Below are 21,878 nucleotides of genomic sequence, written 5' to 3'. Positions count from 1 at the left end.
ACAAAGAATGGTGAATAATTTTAAAACAAAATTCGCAAAAGCCAAGCAGTAAACAAGACTAACCGTTGTTGTAACGTGAAACCTAATTCCATTACGCTGCTTTCCATACTACATCCAGAAACCAATTTATCGACAGACGTTTCTCAATAATAAAATGAAGGTGAACCAAACATCGGTCACATGTTCCTCTGTGATCTAGTGGATACAGCATCTGCAGGGAGTACGAAGGTCAGTGGTTCGATCCCCTGACCGCACCATACCAAAAGTTGCTACTCGGCCTTAACGGGTTATATAACATGCCCTGGTGGGTTCATAGTCACTGTTTCAGAGTGGGGTATTCATGTTAAACTGCGGCTAGCACTATAGAACCGACATTAGTCCGGACAGGTATAAGCACAAAAACACACACGCACTCGTGAACACTTTTATACACATGGATTTATACATATATGTAAGTACAAGGGTGGGGGAGGGGAGGGTCTGGTTTGAAGCATAGTTACTTGTTTTCAGAATTTTCGGGAAAAATATTTTTTTTCCGATATAAACCCAGCCCCAAATGGTGCTTATTTCAATCCTCATTCAAAGACTTTTTGACCATGAGTCATCTGACGCTCTTTGCAATCTTCGAATGAGGAGCATTGCTCGATTGTACCCAGAACAAATTGAAATCTCGACCTCAAAGTCTGGATCTGCATAAACAAAAATCTTTTCTGTTGAATATATAATAAGCAACGTATACGTAAACGTAGTGACCAAAACTATATGATTGAATCAATGAAAATCTATCTTTGACAGATCTTTATAATACAGCTACCATTACGAAAATTGGTTGAATGAAGCGACCTTGCTCTTTACCCATCGATAAGCAGTTCCAAGGTAACTAGTGTCACCATTTTCAACTTTCTCTCGTATCTGCTTCCGAACTTCTTCATGTTGCATTTCTATCCTCATACGGTCATGTTCTTCCCTAATGGTTTTCTGAAGATCTTTCAGGTTCTGAACTTCTCTCCTCATGTTTTCCTCTGAGGCTGCCACCTTTTGTTCAGCCACCCTTTTCTCTTCTTCTTCATTTTGCCGCATTGCTAAGGCTTTTAGTCGTTCTCTCAACTGATTTCCTTCATTTTTTGCTTCCTCTGATCTTCTTTTGTTTTGTTGAAGTTGTTTCTCCAATTCTTGCATTTTATGATGCTGTCTCTGTAACATTTCTTCATAGGCAGCAGCTTCTTGCTTGAGTGTCTCCTCGAGCTCCTTCTCCCTCTTCTCTTCAAGTTTTTCCTTCTTCTCAGCTTCTCGAAGCTCAGCCTCACATCTCTCATACATCTCGTTTGTGTAGCACTGGCCGCCGTTGTCACCAACCATGCTTTTTACAATGACTATCAGGTCTCTGGTAAATTTCTCCTTCTCTGCATCTGTCCCCCTGTTGTTGACAGCAATACAGCGACGACTTACATCAAATAGAAACTTCTTCAGTGTCACTGGGCAATTACCTAGATAGTTGTCAAGGGTATCATTATCCGCTTCCAAGTCATCTTTTCCAGTAAATACAATAATCACGAATCGTTTTGATTCTTCTCCAAAGCAGCGCAGGAACCTTTCAAGTGTATTTTTGTCTTCTTCCATGAACCTTCCTACCCTCACGATGAAAAGAATGGCATGTATTCCAGGAGATGACATGCCTATACATTTCATTATCTCTTCCTTAATGTCATCGTGTGATTTTATTGTGTCACAAAAACCTGGGACATCAACAAGCTGCAAGTCGTCACCAAAGCGTTTAAAGGAATGCTGTTTACATATCTTTGTAACAGACATTGCTCTTGCCAATGAGGCAAATATCTTTGTCACCATTCCGGCTCCAGCTATTGTATTCCCTGTTTCACTTTTACCAACTCCAGTCTTTCCTACAAGTACCATTCGAATTTCCCTGTCTAAGAAGCTGGGACGTTTCCCTGTGAAAGAGAATGCAACGGATTATGAATTACATGATTTTGTCAGTTGAACTTCAGTCAAATGCAAATGCGGGAGATTGCCTATTTCTGTCTAAGTTTTAATTTTCAGGGTAATTATTATGTGCAATAATATGATCACAATGTCTGTCAGTTAGATCAATTTCATAGGGAATATGTTTGCATCGTTTCAAAAGAGAACAAAATACTTAATATCGGTGTGTCAGATAGCAAAACGACACGAGTGCCACAATTATTGCAGCAGTAAGATATTATTGACATGATTGCAAGGCTCGCTTGTTTTAATCAGTCCCGACTACCCGATTAATCAATGATAAGCAAACAGGTCTAACTCCCCGATTAACTAGTTCAATTCAAAATATCAACACCAGAGATCAATAAGTCTTCCAATACAGATTCCGCATGACATGATAGACAGAACATCTGCCGTGACACCAGGTTTTCGCTTAAAGGGTAAACATGGCTTGTTCAACGAGTAGCACCTATCACTGTTGTCATAAATAAGCTAGTGTTTGTTTGTATGTTGTACGCAAGTAATATAATGTTGGTGACACATGATGACACAGCCCCCAACCACATGGTTTCACCATAGCAAGCAGCTCATACAGTTTCCTCCCAGTTTTCCTGTACAACTTGAACACATGAACTATAGGGAAGTACCTTTGTCAGCCATTGTGACGGGTATGCCTGTTAAACAATCTGAAATGAAAAGAAAATTTCTGCAAGTATGATTTTGTGTTTACAGAGGGTGTAATCGTGACATATGGTTGACTGTGATAAATACTCAGATAATCATTAGCATTAAATTCTGCAGCACAAACATATGTTCTCAACAACAGACAACAAAGCAGATACCAGATATACTGTTCCATGTATCATACGAAGCAACGAATGAAACTATTGTTTCAGACTTCATGAGATAAGAGTATTTGACAAAAAACATCAAATAGCCTTTTATTGCATACATGTTGAACCTAAAATAAGTAAAATGACTCCTTTTTGGACATGCCAACAGCTGGTCACAAAAGATGGGAAGGTTCATTGATAATAATAACTACAGATTTATAAAGCGCTGGTATCCAGTTCGAAGAACTGCTCAAAAGCGCTTCATTTGAGTCTACACAAAATAAAGAGACATTACACAGCTAGGAAAACATAAAGCCTCAATACTCTAAGAAAGATTTAGTGAAAAGATAGGTTTTGAGTCTTGATCGGAACAAAGTAGGACTGTCAATGTTCCTAATATCCAGTGGCAGCCTATTCCATAGCTCAGGGCACATAATGGCACAGAACAGTGGCCCGCTTAGTGGGAAATATTTGCTACAAAACTCAAACCAGAACAAAACAGACAGCATGATGTGAGTTTATTGTAACATGAAAACAAAAAGAAAGATTAAGATAAAAGTCTCACACCGTCACATATCACTGTTATACATTGTGTATGTCTTTATATAAGATAGCTACGCGATATATCGCAAAGATCAACGAAGGACGAGGTTTGGTTTATTTCACGATAAAACATTGCTGTCATGACGTCATTTCTAGAGATTGATGAGGCTCACAACTTGATAATGTCGTAAATTGGACGACAATATGTACTAAAGGGTAGTGAGTTGTTTCCCTCAGATAAGGAGACGCAAAGGCCAAACGATCGAGTCAAAGACCGGGAGATCTATGACAATCTGTTTGGGATAATAGGTAAAGATAATAAACGTGAGGAATGTGGGAATATGCGGGAAATACGAACTCAACCCCCTGTTCATAAAATGGACTTGTCTGACATTGACGAGATCGACTGCGTCCTTCATGGTTTATTCTCCCTGCTGTTTTTTATTGTACGACAAATAACTCCACATCACCGTTTATGTCTTAAAAGAGCCTACTAGTCATACGAATTTGGATATATCTACCAACAATTCTGAGATAGGTATCCAGTTAAACCTTATACTGTGTTACAATATAATGCCAAGAGTTCGAACAGCAATGTCCTCACTAAACTGTTTCCTTTCAATTTTCGATGTGTTCAATTGAAACGTTGAGGTTTCAAAAACATATTCACGTGGATGGATTCAATGGTTTGTGTGCCGTGGTAAATGATAACATATGGTTAACACCTTTACAAACGTGTAACAGTATATATCAGCAGAAGAGAATAAACGACACTCACTTACCAGCCGTTACCAAATGCTGCCAGACCCCGCTGCCGGAGCCCGCTTCCAGCTGTAATGCCCCACAGTACGCCAGCCGCTGCCTTTCAGTTGCAACTTGTCACGTGACCAGACTATACTGTATACGTGTACTTAATATGTCTGTGCAATCCATACAAATGTTAGACAACACGTGACGTCTTACTGGCGACAAGCAGAGATAAGAAATTCATTTTCTTTAGCAACGACGTTGAGCCTATAATCTCATTTACGGGTCTGTACAAAGATAAATTTTTAACTTTATTGAAATAAACTTGCAAATATACCACCTGAAATTTATATGACAAACTGTTTTGTTAATGTTCTGTAGATAGATAATTGGCTGTTTTGTTGACTTTAATGCAGTTGATATATGGTGTTGCTTACCTGGGGTTATGTTTAGTCTTTTATCAGTTGTTATTATATTGGCATATATATATAGTTGTTTTGGGTTTTGATAAGAAAATGGTAGGACCTTTCAGTTATGCATTCATTCAACCATGCAGTTTTAAAATTGGCCCATCTTGTTTGAATTAGTGCATAAACAGTAATTAATGCACTAAAGTCCCCGGTAAAGGAGCCCAATGAGCGAATCCGATACTGACATGCTACACCACTATGAAGTTTTCTTGCATAGTTTGTCCTTGTGGTTTAGTACCACCTATTATATTTATAGATTAAAGCCTTTATAATATAAGTATTCATACGCATCCTGTTCAGCACAGAAGAACTTTGAAGGGTGTTTTTGCCTGTGTAGCTTGGTTTGTATCAGACACATTTCAGCTGACATTTCAACGACCTTTACTCCTAACTATTCCCCCAAACATTCATGTACCGGCGCACACACATCCAAGGATTAATGCAACACAAGAATTTATACTCACATAACTTTACGACGCCTAATCATCGCAGGAGATACAACTTCTTTGGCCAGGCAAGATAGACTCGTCTCGCAGTGACTTTCAAACCCACGCACTCCTTTACATGTGTTGAAGATATCTTTTACAAATCTTCGAGCCTGTCATGCGTTTGTAACATGTTGAGATTCATAAGTTTGATTCTTTATCAAACATATCAGACCATGAAGTTATGTTTGTGTCATGATGGACATATACCGGAACCTCTATGGATAATTAAGCATCTCTATTAATTACAAGGCGACGACAACTTCGAAATAATCACCCAAATAACATCTCTCTATCGATTTCCTTTGAGTCTGAGACTATCTGTAACTAGCTCACATTAAAGATCTCTCGACAGTAACCATCATTTTAAAGGTTGAATTTGTTATGACAAGAGGGATGACTTCAACTTTCCAACAGTCAACTTTCCCTTCCTGAAATATCCCAGCAGCTTCAGCCTTTGGCGAACACCTGCTATAATGACGAGTTGACAGTGATTCCTCAACACACACTCATGATATAGTCGGAATCGACTCTGCTTTATGTAGAGATTTCTATTGAATGTGAAAAGTGTTTTGTCGTTTTATATAATTATAAGTTTCTATGTTTTGAAGGATGCATTTTAACCTCATAAAAATATATGGCCTTGGTGAGTCTTTGAGTATGGTTTTACGCCACTTTAAGCAACATTCCAGCAATATCACGGCAGGGGACACCAGAAATGTGCTTCACACACTGAACTGATGTGGGGAATTGAACCGGGTCTTCGGCGTGACGAGCAAACGCTTTAACCACTAGGCTACCCGACCACCCGCGAAGCCAGTACAATAATCATTTTGACCGTAGATCCAAGGACAAAGGAGATGTAACCTGGCAGAGAGAGAACACTTTCTTCTGCCAGACAACCCATGACGCATTGACATCCGTGCTGTGTTTCTGCGATCTGTTTCAATGTGAAAAGGGGATTCCAGGTCCACACTCGACCGATTTTAATCACCTCTGCCTCCGAGGCAAGTGGTCCGATTTTGTCAATTTGTTGTTTAGGTATGTTGGCTATGATCTAAACTCTTAAAAACAGTAGGGGATACTCGGAAATAGCAGACAAATAATAGAAGACAAGAAGTTTCTGTACAGATCCTTATCTTGTTTGACAATGGCATAAAGATCCAATCTAAAACGTCCCATCATGATAGAATAAAGCAGTTGTCATCCATAAAATATCATGTCTTTTCTCTTACTAACTTACTTCTGAAAATGCCAATCAAACAGTTCGTATTCGAAAATAACTTACAATTTCCAAAATTGTCAGAGAAATGTCAGAAAGAAATCTGATAATAGTTTCATGATAATAATGAACGAATTCAGAACACTTCACTACTGGTAGTGATTTATGGCAGGAGATGTAAGCACCACCAACTATCTTGAAAGACGATAGGGGAAAGATGGGAAATTTTGATGTTGACGTTGTTGGACCAGTAATGAGTCTGTCCCACACCTCATGCAGTGTCAGTATGTTGTCCCACTAGTACTGCCCCGTGACCCTTCGTTGCACAATATCACTGGGTTCCGGTCACTCAGAGAGATGCCACCCAACATCCGACCCATCCTCCGACAAATCCGTCATGAAATCCCATGTCGACATTGGCTTGACGCTCATGTGGACGTCGCCAGGCACGACCACGTCTATCACGAAAGTGCAAAGTGAATTATGACACATACGAAAACATGACACATTGCCGCAGTTTCGACATTGTGTACAACAACGACACGTGTTCGCTATATGATGATTTAAAAAAGACGGCACAGCAGGTAGCAAGATAACACCCATGTATGCCAACGTAACACCCATGTATGCCAACATAACTCCCATGATTGCCAAAGTGTCTCTCATGTATACCAACATAACATATTTGCCAACATAACACCGAAGTAACTTCCATGCATGGCAACATAACACCCATGTATATCAAGATAATTCCCATGTATGCCAAAACAACACCCATGAATGCCAACATAACAACCATCTTTGCAACATAACAACAATGAATGCCAACATAACACCCAGGTATGCAAACACAGCTTGCATAAATTCAAACATAACATCAATGCAACATAACACCCATGTATGCAACAAAACACCAATGTATACAAACATAACAAAAATGTATGCAACATTTCTCCCGCTAAATAACAACATAGCTCCCATTCATGCCTACATGTATGCAACATAATACGCATGTGTGCCAAGATTACATCCATGTTTGCCAACATAACACCCATGTTTGTCAACATAACATCTATGCATGCCAACATAACAACCACGCATGACAACATAACATCCATGTATGCCAACATCACATCCATGTATGCCAGCATAACACCCATGTATGCCAGCATAACTTCTATTCATGCCAACATAACACCTATGTATGCCAACATAACAACCATGCATGCCAAGATAACTTCAATGTATGCCAACATAACACCCATGCATGCCAGCATAACATCCATGTATGCCAAGATAACACCTATATTTGCCAACATAACAACCACGCATGGCAACATAACATCCATGTTGGCCCAAATAACATCCATATATGACAAACATAAAACTCATGTATGCAACATAACACCAATGTATGCCAACATAACACCCATGCATGCCAACATAACATCCATGTTTGCCAAGATAACATCCATGTATGCCAACATAATACCCATGTATGCCAACACAACACCCATGTATGCCAGCATAACACCCATGTATGCTAAGATAACACCCATGCATGCCAACATAACACAGCATAAGAAAGTTTGAAAATACTTTGGGTGCCACTTGCCTCAAGGAAATATTATCTGCTAACATCTGTGAGTGAATCCCTAGATATTGCAAAATCACTGAGGTCATGTTGACATGTTCACAACAAAAGAAACTAAAACGTGGTCGCTGTGGATCTTAAGTATAATGTGTCTCGTGAAGCTTGAACGACCTTGAGAGATAAATGTACATGCTGTTTATGTTATCGCTGGGTGATTATGTGACTGTATTCAGCAGACAAACAGTGACCAGACGACTACGACATTATTGTCTCCGGGCTTATCGCCCTTTCAAGGGCATGACCTTGACCCGTCAACATCGACGTGCCAGACTGACGTGGTGAATGGCAACAAAGGAAATGTCGGCGAGTGCTGTTTAGTGACGAGAGCAGGTTCCAACTCTGCAAAACTGATGGGCGGACGCGAGTTTATCGACGACGTGGTGAACGCACGGCTCCTTGTGACATTCACTCTTGAACGGGTTCCATTGTGGCAGTGGGGTCTCACCTTACTGTAGCACGTGAACATAGGGTCATACTTGAGGCACAAGAGACGGTCTGTTTCAAATATATTATCTACTTTACAATCAAATCTACACTTCGAAATCAGCACATGAAGCCATCATCATAGATCTCACGACAGAAAAGTTGTCAATCGATATAGCGATCCTCATCACCATCGAGTCGATAGCCGGAAACATATTTTCTATCCGAGAATGTTAAAAAATAAATGTGAAAGAACATATAATGATATCTAATGGAGGAAGGATAATTCAGGCACAGTGACGTAAAACTTATTGAGGACATCTGACAAATGACACTTCCCAGGGTTTCAGGAAAATGCATGGTCTTGCTGGGCGTTTCTTAGGGCAGCGCATGCTTACTCTTTTCGCGAACACCTGGTGTCATCACTGATTTTCAGTGATACACGCATATACTAATATGTTGCCTTTTACGCCCAATGGATTTTTTTTCAGAACTCCACAAAATGATCAAGCAGCATATTTTGGTGCATTCCTAGAGAAATGGTTTACAAACTAAGGGAAGGGGTAACATGTCTGTGGTTGATTTCACCATCTTTGAGAAGGTTACAGTTGCGGGTGTTGGTAACTATGTATTTATGGCAAGCAGATATTAGATGTAAATGTAGAACATGTTTTAAGAACGGCTGAGTCGCAAATATAAGCTGACACGCTGTATGCAACAAATACTATCGAAGTAATATACTCTTCAAAAAGAGAAACGCAATGCTGATATGTTTGGCCATAAAAGCAACATTAGCGGACCTAGAGGGGCGGGATGAAGAGATCTAATGTGTTATAGGTTCAGTGACAAATTTCCTGGATGAAAATGATCACAACAAGGAATAACCATTAGTCGGTCAACACGTCCACAAGTCGGAAAACACGTACAAAGGGGCCATGGAGCTGCACGCATGAACGGTATTAAAGTGCAGGATCGGCCCGGCATCTGCGTCATTCGAACAGTGACAGTTCAATAATATGCCAAGATTAACAGAAGTGCAAAGAAACAACGTCATAGGCCGCTTGCAGGCAGCGGAATCCCGATCAGCTGTAGCCAGGGTTTTCAAGGTAGCACCCAGCACCATCACAAGGCTATGGGATCGGTTTGAACAGCATGGGTCAACAAAGACAAAGACAAAGACTAACCAAGACCCCCGACCAAGATTGCTACATATGACTGCGTCACCAACGTGAAAGGACGACCACAGCCACCTCAACTGCATTCCAAATACCCGGACTGCGCAGAATCTCCGACCAGAGTACGACCCCCTTTAAGAGCAGCAGGTTTACGAGTAGGACGTCCTGTTCGACGCGTCATATTGAGTCGACAACATCGTCAACAACGACTGCATAGGTGTCATCAACACAGAGTATGGCCTCAACTGCGATTGAGAGCTGTTTGGTTCAGCGACGAATCAAGATTTCACCTCATTCGAGGGATGGAAGTGCACGGGTCTACAGACATCGGCGTACAGGAAGTAGATAGGTTTGATGGGTGTAGCGTAATGGTGTGGGCGGCTATAGCTCACCATGGCAGGACAGGTTTGATCCATATCCAGGGCAATCTTACGGCTCAAGGATACAACAACGAAATTTTTCTACCACACATCCTCCCAATTGCAGCCAACGGTAACGGTGTATTCCAGCAGAACAACGCTCGACCGAATACAGCATGGATCACAAGAGCCTGTCTACACAACAACAACGTTGATGTTCTCCCCTGGCCCTCCAGATCCCCGGATGTGAACCCGATGGAGCACCTGTGAGGTCAATTGGATAGACGGTTACGCCGACATTAACCACAACCCCAGACGTTGCAGCAGTTGGCTTTTGTGATACAGGCCGAGTGGGCTACCATTCCCCATGATGTGATTCGCCTATTCGTCTCTTCCATGGGCAGGAGATGTCATGCCGCTATCGATTCCAACGGGGGGCAAACGCGTTATTGATGGTAGCTGACCTTCAACTTAGACGTTTCCTATGTACTGATATCTGAGATGACTACAATCACAAACTGTTCCCTCCACAACATTTTGGCTCAATACCTTGTACGGTTCCTCGTAGAAATGTATTTTCCTACCTCACACAAATCTTGCTTTGCGTTTCTTTTTTGTAAGAGTATATAAGCTGACATGTTGTAAACACAAAATAGTGATACGTTACTATAAGCTCACACGCAGCATAGGACACCCACTGGCGCGTTAATATAAGCTAGCACGCAGTAAATAACGAACAAAGACACGTCATAATAAGCTGACACTCTATGTACACCAAATCGACGTTAACCCCAATTCAATCACGCAGGCACGTGTAAAACGTACTTGTCGTGTTGATAGAGTTAGGCCTGGAAAGAATACAATCGGTCTTTTTTTTTGTTCCATTTCATCCGTAACACGGATTCTCGAGGAATTGGTTGTACTCACCTGTGATCGATTTTACGACTGTCCTGTCTTCATTCTCAAGGAATTGTTTTCTGCTGGCAACTTGAATGCCTTCCCGTTGCTCGTATTCCCGAGGAATGTATTTGCTGACAAAGTTTCATGCTTTTGCCTCAGACATGCACTGACCTGAAATATCTCCCCGTTGAAACTACAGCCCTTCTTTAATAATGAGGTTCTATTTTTCTTTGTACAATGAGACGAACAGTCAATCACTGTACTTTCATTCGCATTCGGGTACCTACCAACGCCCCCCCTACACCCACCCACCCCCACCCCCACCCACACCCCCAGATCCCCCGTGCGTCGCACCTACGTGCCTGTGTTAGACGCGACAATTTGATGCACACTTCCAAAAGAAGACAAACGGCAAGGCAAAATGATATATCCATTACACTGATCAATGCATTATTCATTTCATGCGATATTATTTCTGTTGGAAATGCTACTTGCTAACATGTCGTGGAGTACACTGATGACAATCTTCGAGGGGTGATTGTAGTTCGTTGTTACAGTCCACATTCCATATCCAAGCTGTATCAGGGTAGCCTTTATATAATGGTATTCACTGATGGTATTTGTGTTTGGACTCAAACCCGTCTTATCAGCTTGACGAGCCATAACTTTATACATGAGACTACCCCACCACCATAATTAGAAACAGATGTACTTCAAGAAATGTGTTATTTTTAAACATTTGAATGTGACAGGTTTGAATGTCGAGCGTGTTCTCCACGGTTTGTGTGTGGGGTGTTTAACGCTTCACTCAGCAATATTCCAGCAATGTGACAGTGGGGTACAATGTGAGAAGCACTCTGCTGGTGACCACGCCCTGGACATTGCTGGAATATTGCTGAAAGAGACGTAAATCCCACTCTCTACCAAGCAGCTTTAGGCGATGTCTAACAAAAAAGCCGTTGCAGATTTTACCAACTATATGGAGCTAGAAATGTAGACTAAAATCTAGTCTCTGAAATGAACATATAGTACATAAAAACAGTTGTTCAGTTATCTTAATAAAAATATAATAAAAAGGAGCCCAGTGACTCTCTTCATTTTCAGATACTGCAGTGATCTAGACTTGCCAAACACTATAGACTTGCATGGACTGTATTTGATATATATTTGTATCGGGGTCTGTAATTAAGACAGACTACTAGAATGCAACAGATGAACTTTTTATATTGTTTTATTTATTGTTGCCCCATAACAGACATGATCATGGAAACCAGTTCAAAATCGTTAAAGTGACCAGAATGTGTGTAGATCGAGTCACATCATCGGAATCCTATGTTCCTTCTTCTTGAGATATAGATCGCCGCCCCAGTCCCCAGTACGCCCCCAACAATCACCATGGCGACACTCACGCCCACCACGACACCTGGAAGGAATAGGTACACAAGTTATAAAGGTCACATGGTGCAGACTGAGTCAATCCCACCTTAATTAAAAAGAAATATATTATTAAACATGTTTTTTTCTTCAAAGAAAATCAGTTAACGCATTATCGTGATTGTCTGGTTCCTCGATCACATGATTGTCTGGATTGTTTACAGACCATCGTCACTTTGCAGGAGTACAGCTATGCGGCGGCAGACAGCTAATACTTCCTATCTTACACAAATTGTGTGACTGGAGGGTTCTACAGGTAAGGCAGGGCATGCTTACCACCCCGCGAACACCTGGTGTCATCACTGATTTTCAGTGATCCATTAATATAACTATCACAGATATTTTACACCAAATAGAGAATGTTTCGGCGGATAATCGAGCACATAGGTTCTCTTGCGTTGTCGTTTCAGAAACTCTCCAGTGCCTTCATCCTTTTCTTCTCCACTCGGGTTAAATCTCACGAACAGGGATGCTATGATATACCTATGATTGTTATTATATAATTTCCATTGATATTGTAACATGTGAATGTATCTTGCTAGAAATTTAGTTTACATTTGAAGACAATGTAATGACATGTGGAATGGTGCAAACCGAAAAGTGTTTTTCTTTATATTTCCGCGAGTCGGAGTTGCAACTTCCGTATTTGTATCCAAAAGAGTGTATCACAAGTCTTCAGAGACGCTGATAAATCTCAATGCTGTTCAGAACGCCTGTTACAAGTACATGTACGCCAGCAATAAATATTTTACGCCCGTGTCCTAATGTTCATGACAAGTATGTTTAAAACATTTAAATGTTGATTCATTTTGTTTCTTTTCTGTTTGCGGTTTTTAAGTTAGATAAAACATTTACCCTCGCCCCTGACGCCCCTCGATTTCATCCCTTGGATTCAGGTTTTAAAACTGGAAAACTCCAAAGGTCTTCTTCGTGCTTCTCCATCGACAAAACACACCCCACCGCCATGGCAACATTTTTTGCCGATCTTTGTAAAATCTGCAATTCAAGTTTCTTACAGTCAAACCGGCATCGGAGATATCAGGTTATACCTTGATGTACCTGTCGACTTGAGTGAGTAAGTATTGTTTTACGCCGCCTTTAGCAATATTCCAGCAGTATCGCAGCGGGGGACACCAGAAATGGGCTTCACAGATTGTACCCATGCCGGGAATCGCACCCGGGTCTTGACGAGCGAAAGCTTTAACCACTGTGGAGTAGCCAAGTGGTCACACAGAGCCCAAGTTCAAGCGGCGTAAAACCATGGTAAAAAACCCAGTCCTGAGCACGCCAAGCTGATATGTTACACAGCAACAGTGAAGTCATTGGCTGATAATTCCAATTGCTAAACTGTCGTCATTTACACATTTGAAATAAATAAGGTTTCAAATTGTGTATCTTATATTCTAACGTCAAGCACAGATATGTCACCGACATGTGACACACGTCCCTATACACTTTTCCCATCTAATTTAAGCTATTACATTTGCACTGTTCAGACAAACTTCACGACCACCATCAGCGTGAGGTTCACCTTGCTGGGCACTGCGCCTATCGAAGAGGACGTGAACATCAACATCACAGAGACGTCGCTCGACAGTGCTGTCGCAAAACTTGCGCAACTTATCAAGGACCATGCTTTCATGATTCCAGCAGTATTTGGCAGTTACGTTGAGGTTAGTGCTGTCGTGTTTGAACATATTCGCAACGAATAGGACCCCAGTGAAATGCTCTCATCCAATGTGCGCTCATCATTTTGGTCACGTGTAAAAAGTTATATCCCAATGTACACTGCTGCTCGAGAATTGCACAGACGCCTGGCTTGTCTGTGGTTTCGATGACCGTGAATGGAAATGAATAGAGACGTTGTCGAGAGCTGTTTACTACCTATACTGATATGCTCTTCTTGCAACTCAAGTATGTGGCTATGCTCTAAGATAGAGATATAACAAGAAACAGCTGCGAGAACAACGGCGCAATACTCTATCATTATTGTCGCAACATTATAACATAATAAACAAAGGCTCCTCGTCCTTTGTATATTACGAAGGTGTTCACAATGGTACATAACAACATCGGGGAAGGTGGCCGGGTCGTCAACGTCAGAAAGCTTTCCTTGTGAATTCAAATCCCGGTTCGCCCCGATTATGTTTCTAGATTTGCATCATTTCGGGGCTTCCTCCCAAATTAGGCTAACACGCCATGATCAGATATAATTAAATTATTGTTATTGTCTTCAAATGTGAACTAAATTTCTAGCAAGCTAAATCCATATGCGTTAAGAATAGGTCTTCAGCAACCCATGCTTGTCTCCCCTCGTGAACATCCGTGTAAGGATAGGTCTTCAGCAACCCATGCTTGTCTTCCCCAATGAAGATCTGGGTTAGAAAAGGTATTCAGCAACCCATGCTTGTCTCGCCCCGTGAATATCCAGGTTAGAATAGGTTTTCAGCAACCCATTCTTCTCTTCCACAGTAAAGATCCAAGGAAGAATATGTCTTCAGCAACCCATGCTTTTCTCTCCCAGTGAACATCCGTGTATGAATAGGTCTTCGGCAACTCATGCTTGTCTCCCCTCGTAAGATCCGTGTATAAGTAAGATTTCAGCAACCCATGCTTGTCTCCCACCATGAAGATCCAGGGTAGAATAGGTCTTCAGCAACCCATGCTTGTCTCCCCCCGTGAATATCCGTGTAAGAATAGGTCTTAAGCATCCCATGCTTGTTTCCCCCGTGAAGATCCTTGTTAGGAAATGTCTTCAGCAACCCATGCTTTTCTCTCCCAGTGAACATACGTGTATGAATAGGTCGACGGCAACCCATGTTTGTTCCCCCTCGTAAGATCCGTGTATAAATAGGATTTCAGCAACCCATGCTTGTCTCTCCCCGTGAATATCCAGGTTAGAATAGGTCTTCAGCAACCCATTCTTCTCTTCCACAGTAAAGATCCAGGGAAGAATAGGTCTTTAGCAACCCATGCTTGTCTCCCCCGTGAAGATCAAAGGTAGAATAGGTCTTCAGCAACCCATGCTTGTCTTCCCCTATGAAGATCTGTGTAAGAATAGGTCTTCAGCAACCCATGTCTCTCTCCCCGGTGAACATCCGTGTAAGAATAGGTCTTCAGCAAACCATGCTTGTCTGCCACCGTGAATATCCGGGTTAGAAAAGGTATTCTGCAACCCATGGTTGTCTCCCACCGTGAAGAACAGTGGTAGAATAGGTCTTCAGCAACCCCTGCTTGTCTCCCACCGTGAAGATTCGGGGTATAATTGGTCTTCAGCAACCCATCCTTGTCTCCCCCCGTGAATATCCGTGTAAGAATAGGTCTTCAGCAACCCATGCTTGTGTCCCCCATGAAGATCCGGGTAAGGACATGTCTTCATCAACCCATGCCTGTCTCTCCTCGTGAAGATCCATGTAACAATAAGTCTTCAGCAACCCATGCTTTTCTCCCACCGTGAAGATCCGTGTGAGAATAGGTCTTCAGCAACCCATGCTTGTCTCCCCCGTGAAGATCCGGGTTAGGAAATGTCTTCAGCAACCCATGCTTTTCTCTCCCCGGGAACATCCAGGGTAGAATTGGTCTTCCGCAACCCATGGTTATCTCCCACCGTGAAGAACAGTGGTAGAATAGGTCTTCAGCAACCCCTGCTTGTCTCCCACCGTGAATATTCGGGGTATAATTGGTCTTCAGCAACCCATCCTTGTCTCCCCCCGTGAATATCCGTGTAAGAATAGGTCTTCAGCAACCCATGCTTGTGTCCCTCATGAAGATCCGGGTAAGGACATGTCTTCATCAACCCATGCCTGTCTCTCCTCGTGAAGATCCGTGTAAGAATAAGTCTTCAGCAACCCATGCTTTTCTCCCACCGTGAAGATCCGTGTGAGAATAGGTCTTCAGCAACCCATGCTTGTCTCCCCCGTGAAGATCCGGGTAAGGAAATGTCTTCAGCAACCCATGCTTTTCTCTCCCCGTGAACATCCGTGTATGCATAGGTCGTCGGCAACCCATGTTTGTCTCCCCTCGTAAGATCCGTGTAAGGATAGGATTTCAGCAACCCATGCTTGTCTCTCCACGTGAATATCCAGGTTCGAATTGGTTTTCAGCAACCCATTCTTCTCTTCCAAAGTAAAGATCCAAGGAAGATTATGTCTTCAGCAACCAATGCTTATCTCTCCTCGTGAAGTTCCGTGTAAGAATAGGTCTTCAGCAACCCATGCTTGTCTCCCACCGTGAAGATCCGTGTAAGAATAAGTTTTCAGCAAACCATGCTTGTCTCCCCCGTGAAGATCCGGGTTAGGAAATGTCTTCAGCAACCCATGCTTTTCTCTCCCAGTGAACATCCTTGTATGAATAGGTCGTCGGCAACCCATGTTTGTCTCCCCTCGTAAGATCCGTGTATAAATAGGATTTCAGCAACCCATGCTTGTCTCCCACCGTGAAGCACCGTGTAAGAATAGGTCTTAAGCATCCCATGCTTCTCCCCCCCACACACCCCCACCCCCCCTTCCCCCTTCCCCCGTGACGATCAAGGGTAGAATAGGTCTTCAGCAACCCATGCTTGTCTCCCACCGGGAAGATCCAGGGTAGAATAGGTTTCCAGCAAACTAATCTTGTCTCCCCCGTGAAGGTCCACGGTAGAATAGGTCTCCAGCAAACTAATCTTGTCTCCCCCCATGAAGATCCGTGTAAGAATAGGTCTTCAGCAACCCATCCTTGTCTCTCCACGTGAATATCCAGGTTCGAATTGGTTTTCAGCAACCCATTCTTCTCTTCCACAGTAAAGATCCAAGGAAGAATATGTCTTCAGCAACCCATGCTTGTGTCCCCCATGAAGATCCGGGTAAGGACATGTCTTCATCAACCCATGCTTGTCTCTCCTCGTGAAGATCCGTGTAAGAATAAGTCTTCAGCAACCCATGCTTGTCTCCCCCGTGAAGATCCGGGTTAGGAAATGTCTTCAGCAACCCATGCTTTTCTCTCCCAGTGAACATCCTTGTATGAATAGGTCGTCGGCAACCCATGTTTGTCTCCCCTCGTAAGATCCGTGTATAAATAGGATTTCAGCAACCCATGCTTGTCTCCCACCATGAAGCACCGTGTAAGAATAGGTCTTAAGCATCCCATGCTTCTCCCCCCCACACACCCCCACCCCCTTCCCCCTTCCCCCGTGACGATCAAGGGTAGAATAGGTCTTCAGCAACCCAGGCTTGTCTCCCACCGGGAAGATCCAGGGTAGAATAGGTCTCCAGCAAACTAATCTTGTCTCCCCCCATGAAGATCCGTGTAAGAATAGGTCTTCAGCAACCCATCCTTGTCTCTCCATGTGAATATCCAGGTTCGAATTGGTTTTCAGCAACCCATTCTTCTCTTCCACAGTAAAGATCCAAGGAAGAATATGTCTTCAGCAACCCATGCTTGTGTCCCCCATGAAGATCCGGGTAAGGACATGTCTTCATCAACCCATGCTTGTCTCTCCTCGTGAAGATCCGTGTAAGAATAAGTCTTCAGCAACCCATGCTTGTCTCCCCCGTGAAGATCCGGGTTAGGAAATGTCTTCAGCAACCCATGCTTTTCTCTCCCAGTGAACATCCGTGTATGAATAGGTCTTCGGCAACCCATGTTTGTCTCCCCTCGTAAGATCCGTGTATAAATAGGATTTCAGCAACCCATGCTTGTCTCCCACCGTGAAGAACCGTGTAAGAATAGGTCTTAAGCATCCCATGCTTCTCCCCCCCCTCTACACACACACACCCCCCCACCCCCTTCCCCCTTCCCCCTTCCCCCTTCCCCCGTGACGATCAAGGGTAGAGTAGGTCTTCAGCAACCCATGCTTGTCTCCCACCGTGAAGATCCAGGGTAGAATAGGTCTCCAGCAAACTAAGCTTGTCTCCCCCGTGAAGATCCAGGGTAGAATAGGTCTTCAGCTACCTATGCTTGTCTCCCCCCCCCCGTGAAGATCCGTGTAAGAATTGGTCTTCAGCAACCCATGCTTGTGTGCCCCATGAAGATCCGGGTAAGGATAGGTCTTCAGCAACCCATGCTTGTCTCTCCCTGTGAAGATCCGTGTAAGAATAGGTCTTCAGCAACCCATGCTTGTCTCCCACCGTGAAGATCCGGGTTAGGAAATGTCTTCAGCAAACCATGCTTATCTCCCACCGTGAAGACTTGTGTAAGAATATGTCTTCAGCAACCCATGCTTGTCTCCCACCGTGAATATTCGGGGTATAATTGGTCTTCAGCAACCCATGCGTGTCTCCCCGCGTGAAGATCCGAGTAAGAATAGGCCTTCAGCAACCCATGCTTGTCTTTCCCTGTGGAGATCCGTGTAAGAATAGGTTTTCAGCATCCCATGCTTGTCTCTCCCCGTGAATATCCGTGTAAGAATAGGTCTTCAGCAACCCATACCTGTGTCTCCCGTTGAACATCCTTGTAAGAATGGGTCTTCAGCAACCCATGCTTGTCTGCCGCCGTGAATATCCGGTTAGAAAAGGTATTCAGGAACCCATGCTTGTCTCACCCCGTGAAGAACCGTGTAAGAATAGGTCTTAAGCATCCCATACTTCTCCCCCCCCCCCCCCCTCCACACACACACACCCAACCCCTTCCCCCTTCCCCCATGAAGCAACCCATGGTTGTCTTCCACCGTGAAGAACAGTGGTAGAATAGGTCTTCAGCAACTCATGCTTGTCTCCCACCGTGAAGATTCGGGGTGTAATTGGTCTTCAGCAACCTATGCTTGTCTCCCCCCGTGAATATCTGTGTAAGAATTAGTCTTCAGCAACCCATGCTTGTGTGCCCCATAAAGATCCGGGTAAGGACATGTCTTCAGCAACCCATGCTTGTCTCTCCCCGTGAAGATGCGTGTAAGATTAGGTCTTCAGCAACCTATGCGTGTCTCCCACCGTGATGATCCGTGTAAGAATATGTCTTCAGCAACCCATGCTTGTCTCCCATCGTGAATATTCGGGGTATAATTGGTCTTCAGCAACCCATGCTTGTCTTTCCCTGTGGAGATCCGTGTAAGGATAGGTTTTCAGCATCCCATGCTTGTCTCCCATCGTGAATATCCAGGGTAGAATAGGTCTTTAGCCACCTATGCCTGTCTCCCCCGGTGAACATCCGTGTAAGAATAGGTCTTCAGCAACCCACGCTTGTCTCCCACCGTGAAGATCCGGGGTAGAAAAGGACTTCAGCAAACCATGCTTTTCTCCCACCGTGAAGATCCGTGTAAGAATAGGTCTTCATCAACCCAAGCGTGCCTCCCACCGTGAAGATCCGTGTAAGAATAGGTCTTCATCAAACCATGGTTGTCTCCAACCGTGAAGATCCGTGTAAGAATAGGTCTTCAGAAACCCATGATTGTCTCCCCCCATGACGATCCGGGTAAGAATAGGTCTTCAGCAACACCAGCTTGTCTCCCCTCGTAAAGAGCCGTGTAAGAATAGGTTTTCAGCAACCAATGCTTGTCTCTCCTCGTGAATATCCAGAGTAGAATAGGTCTTCGGCAACCCATGCTTGTCTCCCACCGTGAAGATCCGTGTAAGAATAGGTCTTTAGCAACCCATGCTTGTCTGCCACCATGAAGATACAGGTTAGAATAGGTCTTCAGCAACCCATGCTTGCTGTAAAAGGCGACAATGCTTGTCAGAAGAGGCGACTAACGGGATCGAGTGGTCAGGCTAACTGACTTGGTTGATACCTATCATCGTATCCCAATTGTGCGGATCGATGCTCATGATATCAATCACTGGATTATCTGATCAAGACTCAAGATTATTTACACCCCGCCGTCCTATAGCTGGAATATTGCGGCGTTAAACAACAAACAAGCAAACAAACAAAACTCATCAGGTCTTACAAGAAAAAGTAAAACATCATAACTGGGATCAGGTCATGAAAAAGTAAAAGTGTTTATCATGCAAAAGCAAGTAACGTCAAAGACAATGGTCAATATCCATGATAAGTTTATAAGTCCGTTTCTTAAGGTTCAAGGAAAGTGTGTTGGAAGTTTCTGATAAATATTGTTTGAAACTCAAGGACGAAAAAAAACGTCACCTCAAATATATCTTCAATGTATTTTCAACCAATGTCAAAACACATTTTAATATAGATTAAAACGCATTGGCAAAACGCAATTTATGCATTCCTTTCACTGACATGCGCAGAATGCATGTGCTGGTTGTGATAATGCCCTTATTGCTAGGAAACAAGCATAACCCCTGGATAAATACCCTTATGCAAATCTGGTTTAAAACAGGGGTGAACTTAGGCCTATGTTGCTGAGGTAATGGGCTGTTCGAGAAGGACGATACTCGAGGTTAGTCAGCCGGTTAAGGCAGACAGGTGGAACAACAGACAGGCCTAGGAACGGTGAACCCCGAGTTACAACCCTCAGGAAGACCGCCATTAACGACTGCTTCACCTTAGAAACAAATACCTCACAGTGACGACATCGGGAGAACATGCCCTTGATCATCCCATCAACAGAAAGACTTTGTCCAGATGACTTCGTCACTATGGTTTGAAAGCCTACCGACGGTTCTAGGGCATGGCGTTATCGCGTGAACATCGACGTCAGAGAATGAGGTGGACGAGGAATATCGAGCTTATTTACCGGCGGCCAGGGAAATTGAACCTTACGGTGAATGCAGTGTGACTGTCTGTCTGGTGCGGAGACATGAAGACGGATCTGGTTGTCAATGATGGCAATCTTACCGCTGCACGCTACATCAGTGAAGTGTTAACACCAGTTGTACTGCCATTTCTCTCCAACTCACCCACATACAGCCCACATTACCAGAGCATTGTTAAACGCCAACAACGTGAACCTACTTCCTTAGGCGGCAAGATCTCTCAACAGGTCTCGAACATCTGTGGGACCAACTGGGACGACTGATTAGGCAACCTCAGCCACGCCATGAGACAGGAGTGGCGTTAGCTAAGGCATTGAAGGCAGAATGCCATCTGATCCCTGAACTCGCAATTAGTCGACGATCTTTCTCTGCTCGGCACCATGTCACATCCGGCATCGAAGCTGGGGGAGGACACGCCAGATATTGACTGGAAAGTTGCTTTTGCTAACATTTTGAAAGTGGCGGTTCATTTTTATTAGTGATCGAATATTTGACAGTTAACCTTCTATGAAAAACATGTCGATAAACCACTGGATTTGTCAGTGTTAATGCAAACATTTTGTAAATTACCCAGTTTTAAAAAACAACAACAATGACCGTTATAAAACATAGCTTTGTTATTTTATGGCATTGAAAATAGGTGACATTTCTCATGTCCTTGAGTTTAATATCGAATTTAATAAGTAAAAATACTAGTTGGCCTTGACTGACAATGTAAACCAGAGGAAGAGTGAAATTGGTGAGGGCTAACATTCTTAATTCAAAATATCGGAGCTGGTTTTGTCCTTTACAACTTCAAATACGTCCAATATTGTGGTTATTCTCCCTTGGGGTGTCATTTAATTTGGTCATAGTATCACTATTTCTGACACAATCGCGATATTGTCCAATAATGTGAACACAGATCACATCACATATCGCTGTTGCTCTAAACTGCCTTCAGGCAATAAAAAAACGTAAAATACATTTTTTATAAATTTATTTAACAAAGAAATCTTTAAAAGAGAAGAAAATCACCAA

General features: G+C 43.1%; 1 protein-coding gene across 1 annotated transcript; it reads right to left on the bottom strand.

Moving 5' to 3' along the window:
* Positions 1-450: 450 nt before the first annotated feature.
* On the bottom strand, positions 451-4,211 carry LOC139461245 (GTPase IMAP family member 4-like). The gene is made up of 3 exons (XM_071242883.1): positions 4,139-4,211; positions 2,628-2,666; positions 451-1,949 (listed from the first exon to the last, which is right to left on the bottom strand). Exons 2-3 carry the CDS (start codon positions 2,638-2,640, stop codon positions 817-819), a joined length of 1,146 nt encoding a protein of 381 aa, XP_071098984.1. The 5' UTR covers positions 2,641-2,666; positions 4,139-4,211; the 3' UTR covers positions 451-816.
* Between the last annotated feature and the right edge of the window lie 17,667 nt (positions 4,212-21,878).

This window comes from Haliotis cracherodii, unplaced genomic scaffold, assembly GCF_022045235.1.
Source record: "Haliotis cracherodii isolate W230 unplaced genomic scaffold, xgHalCrac1.p SCAF_14, whole genome shotgun sequence".
NCBI classification, from domain to species: Eukaryota; Metazoa; Mollusca; class Gastropoda; order Lepetellida; family Haliotidae; genus Haliotis; species Haliotis cracherodii.
Note: the sequence above shows the minus strand (reverse complement) of the source record. Positions and strands in the feature narration are given on the sequence as shown.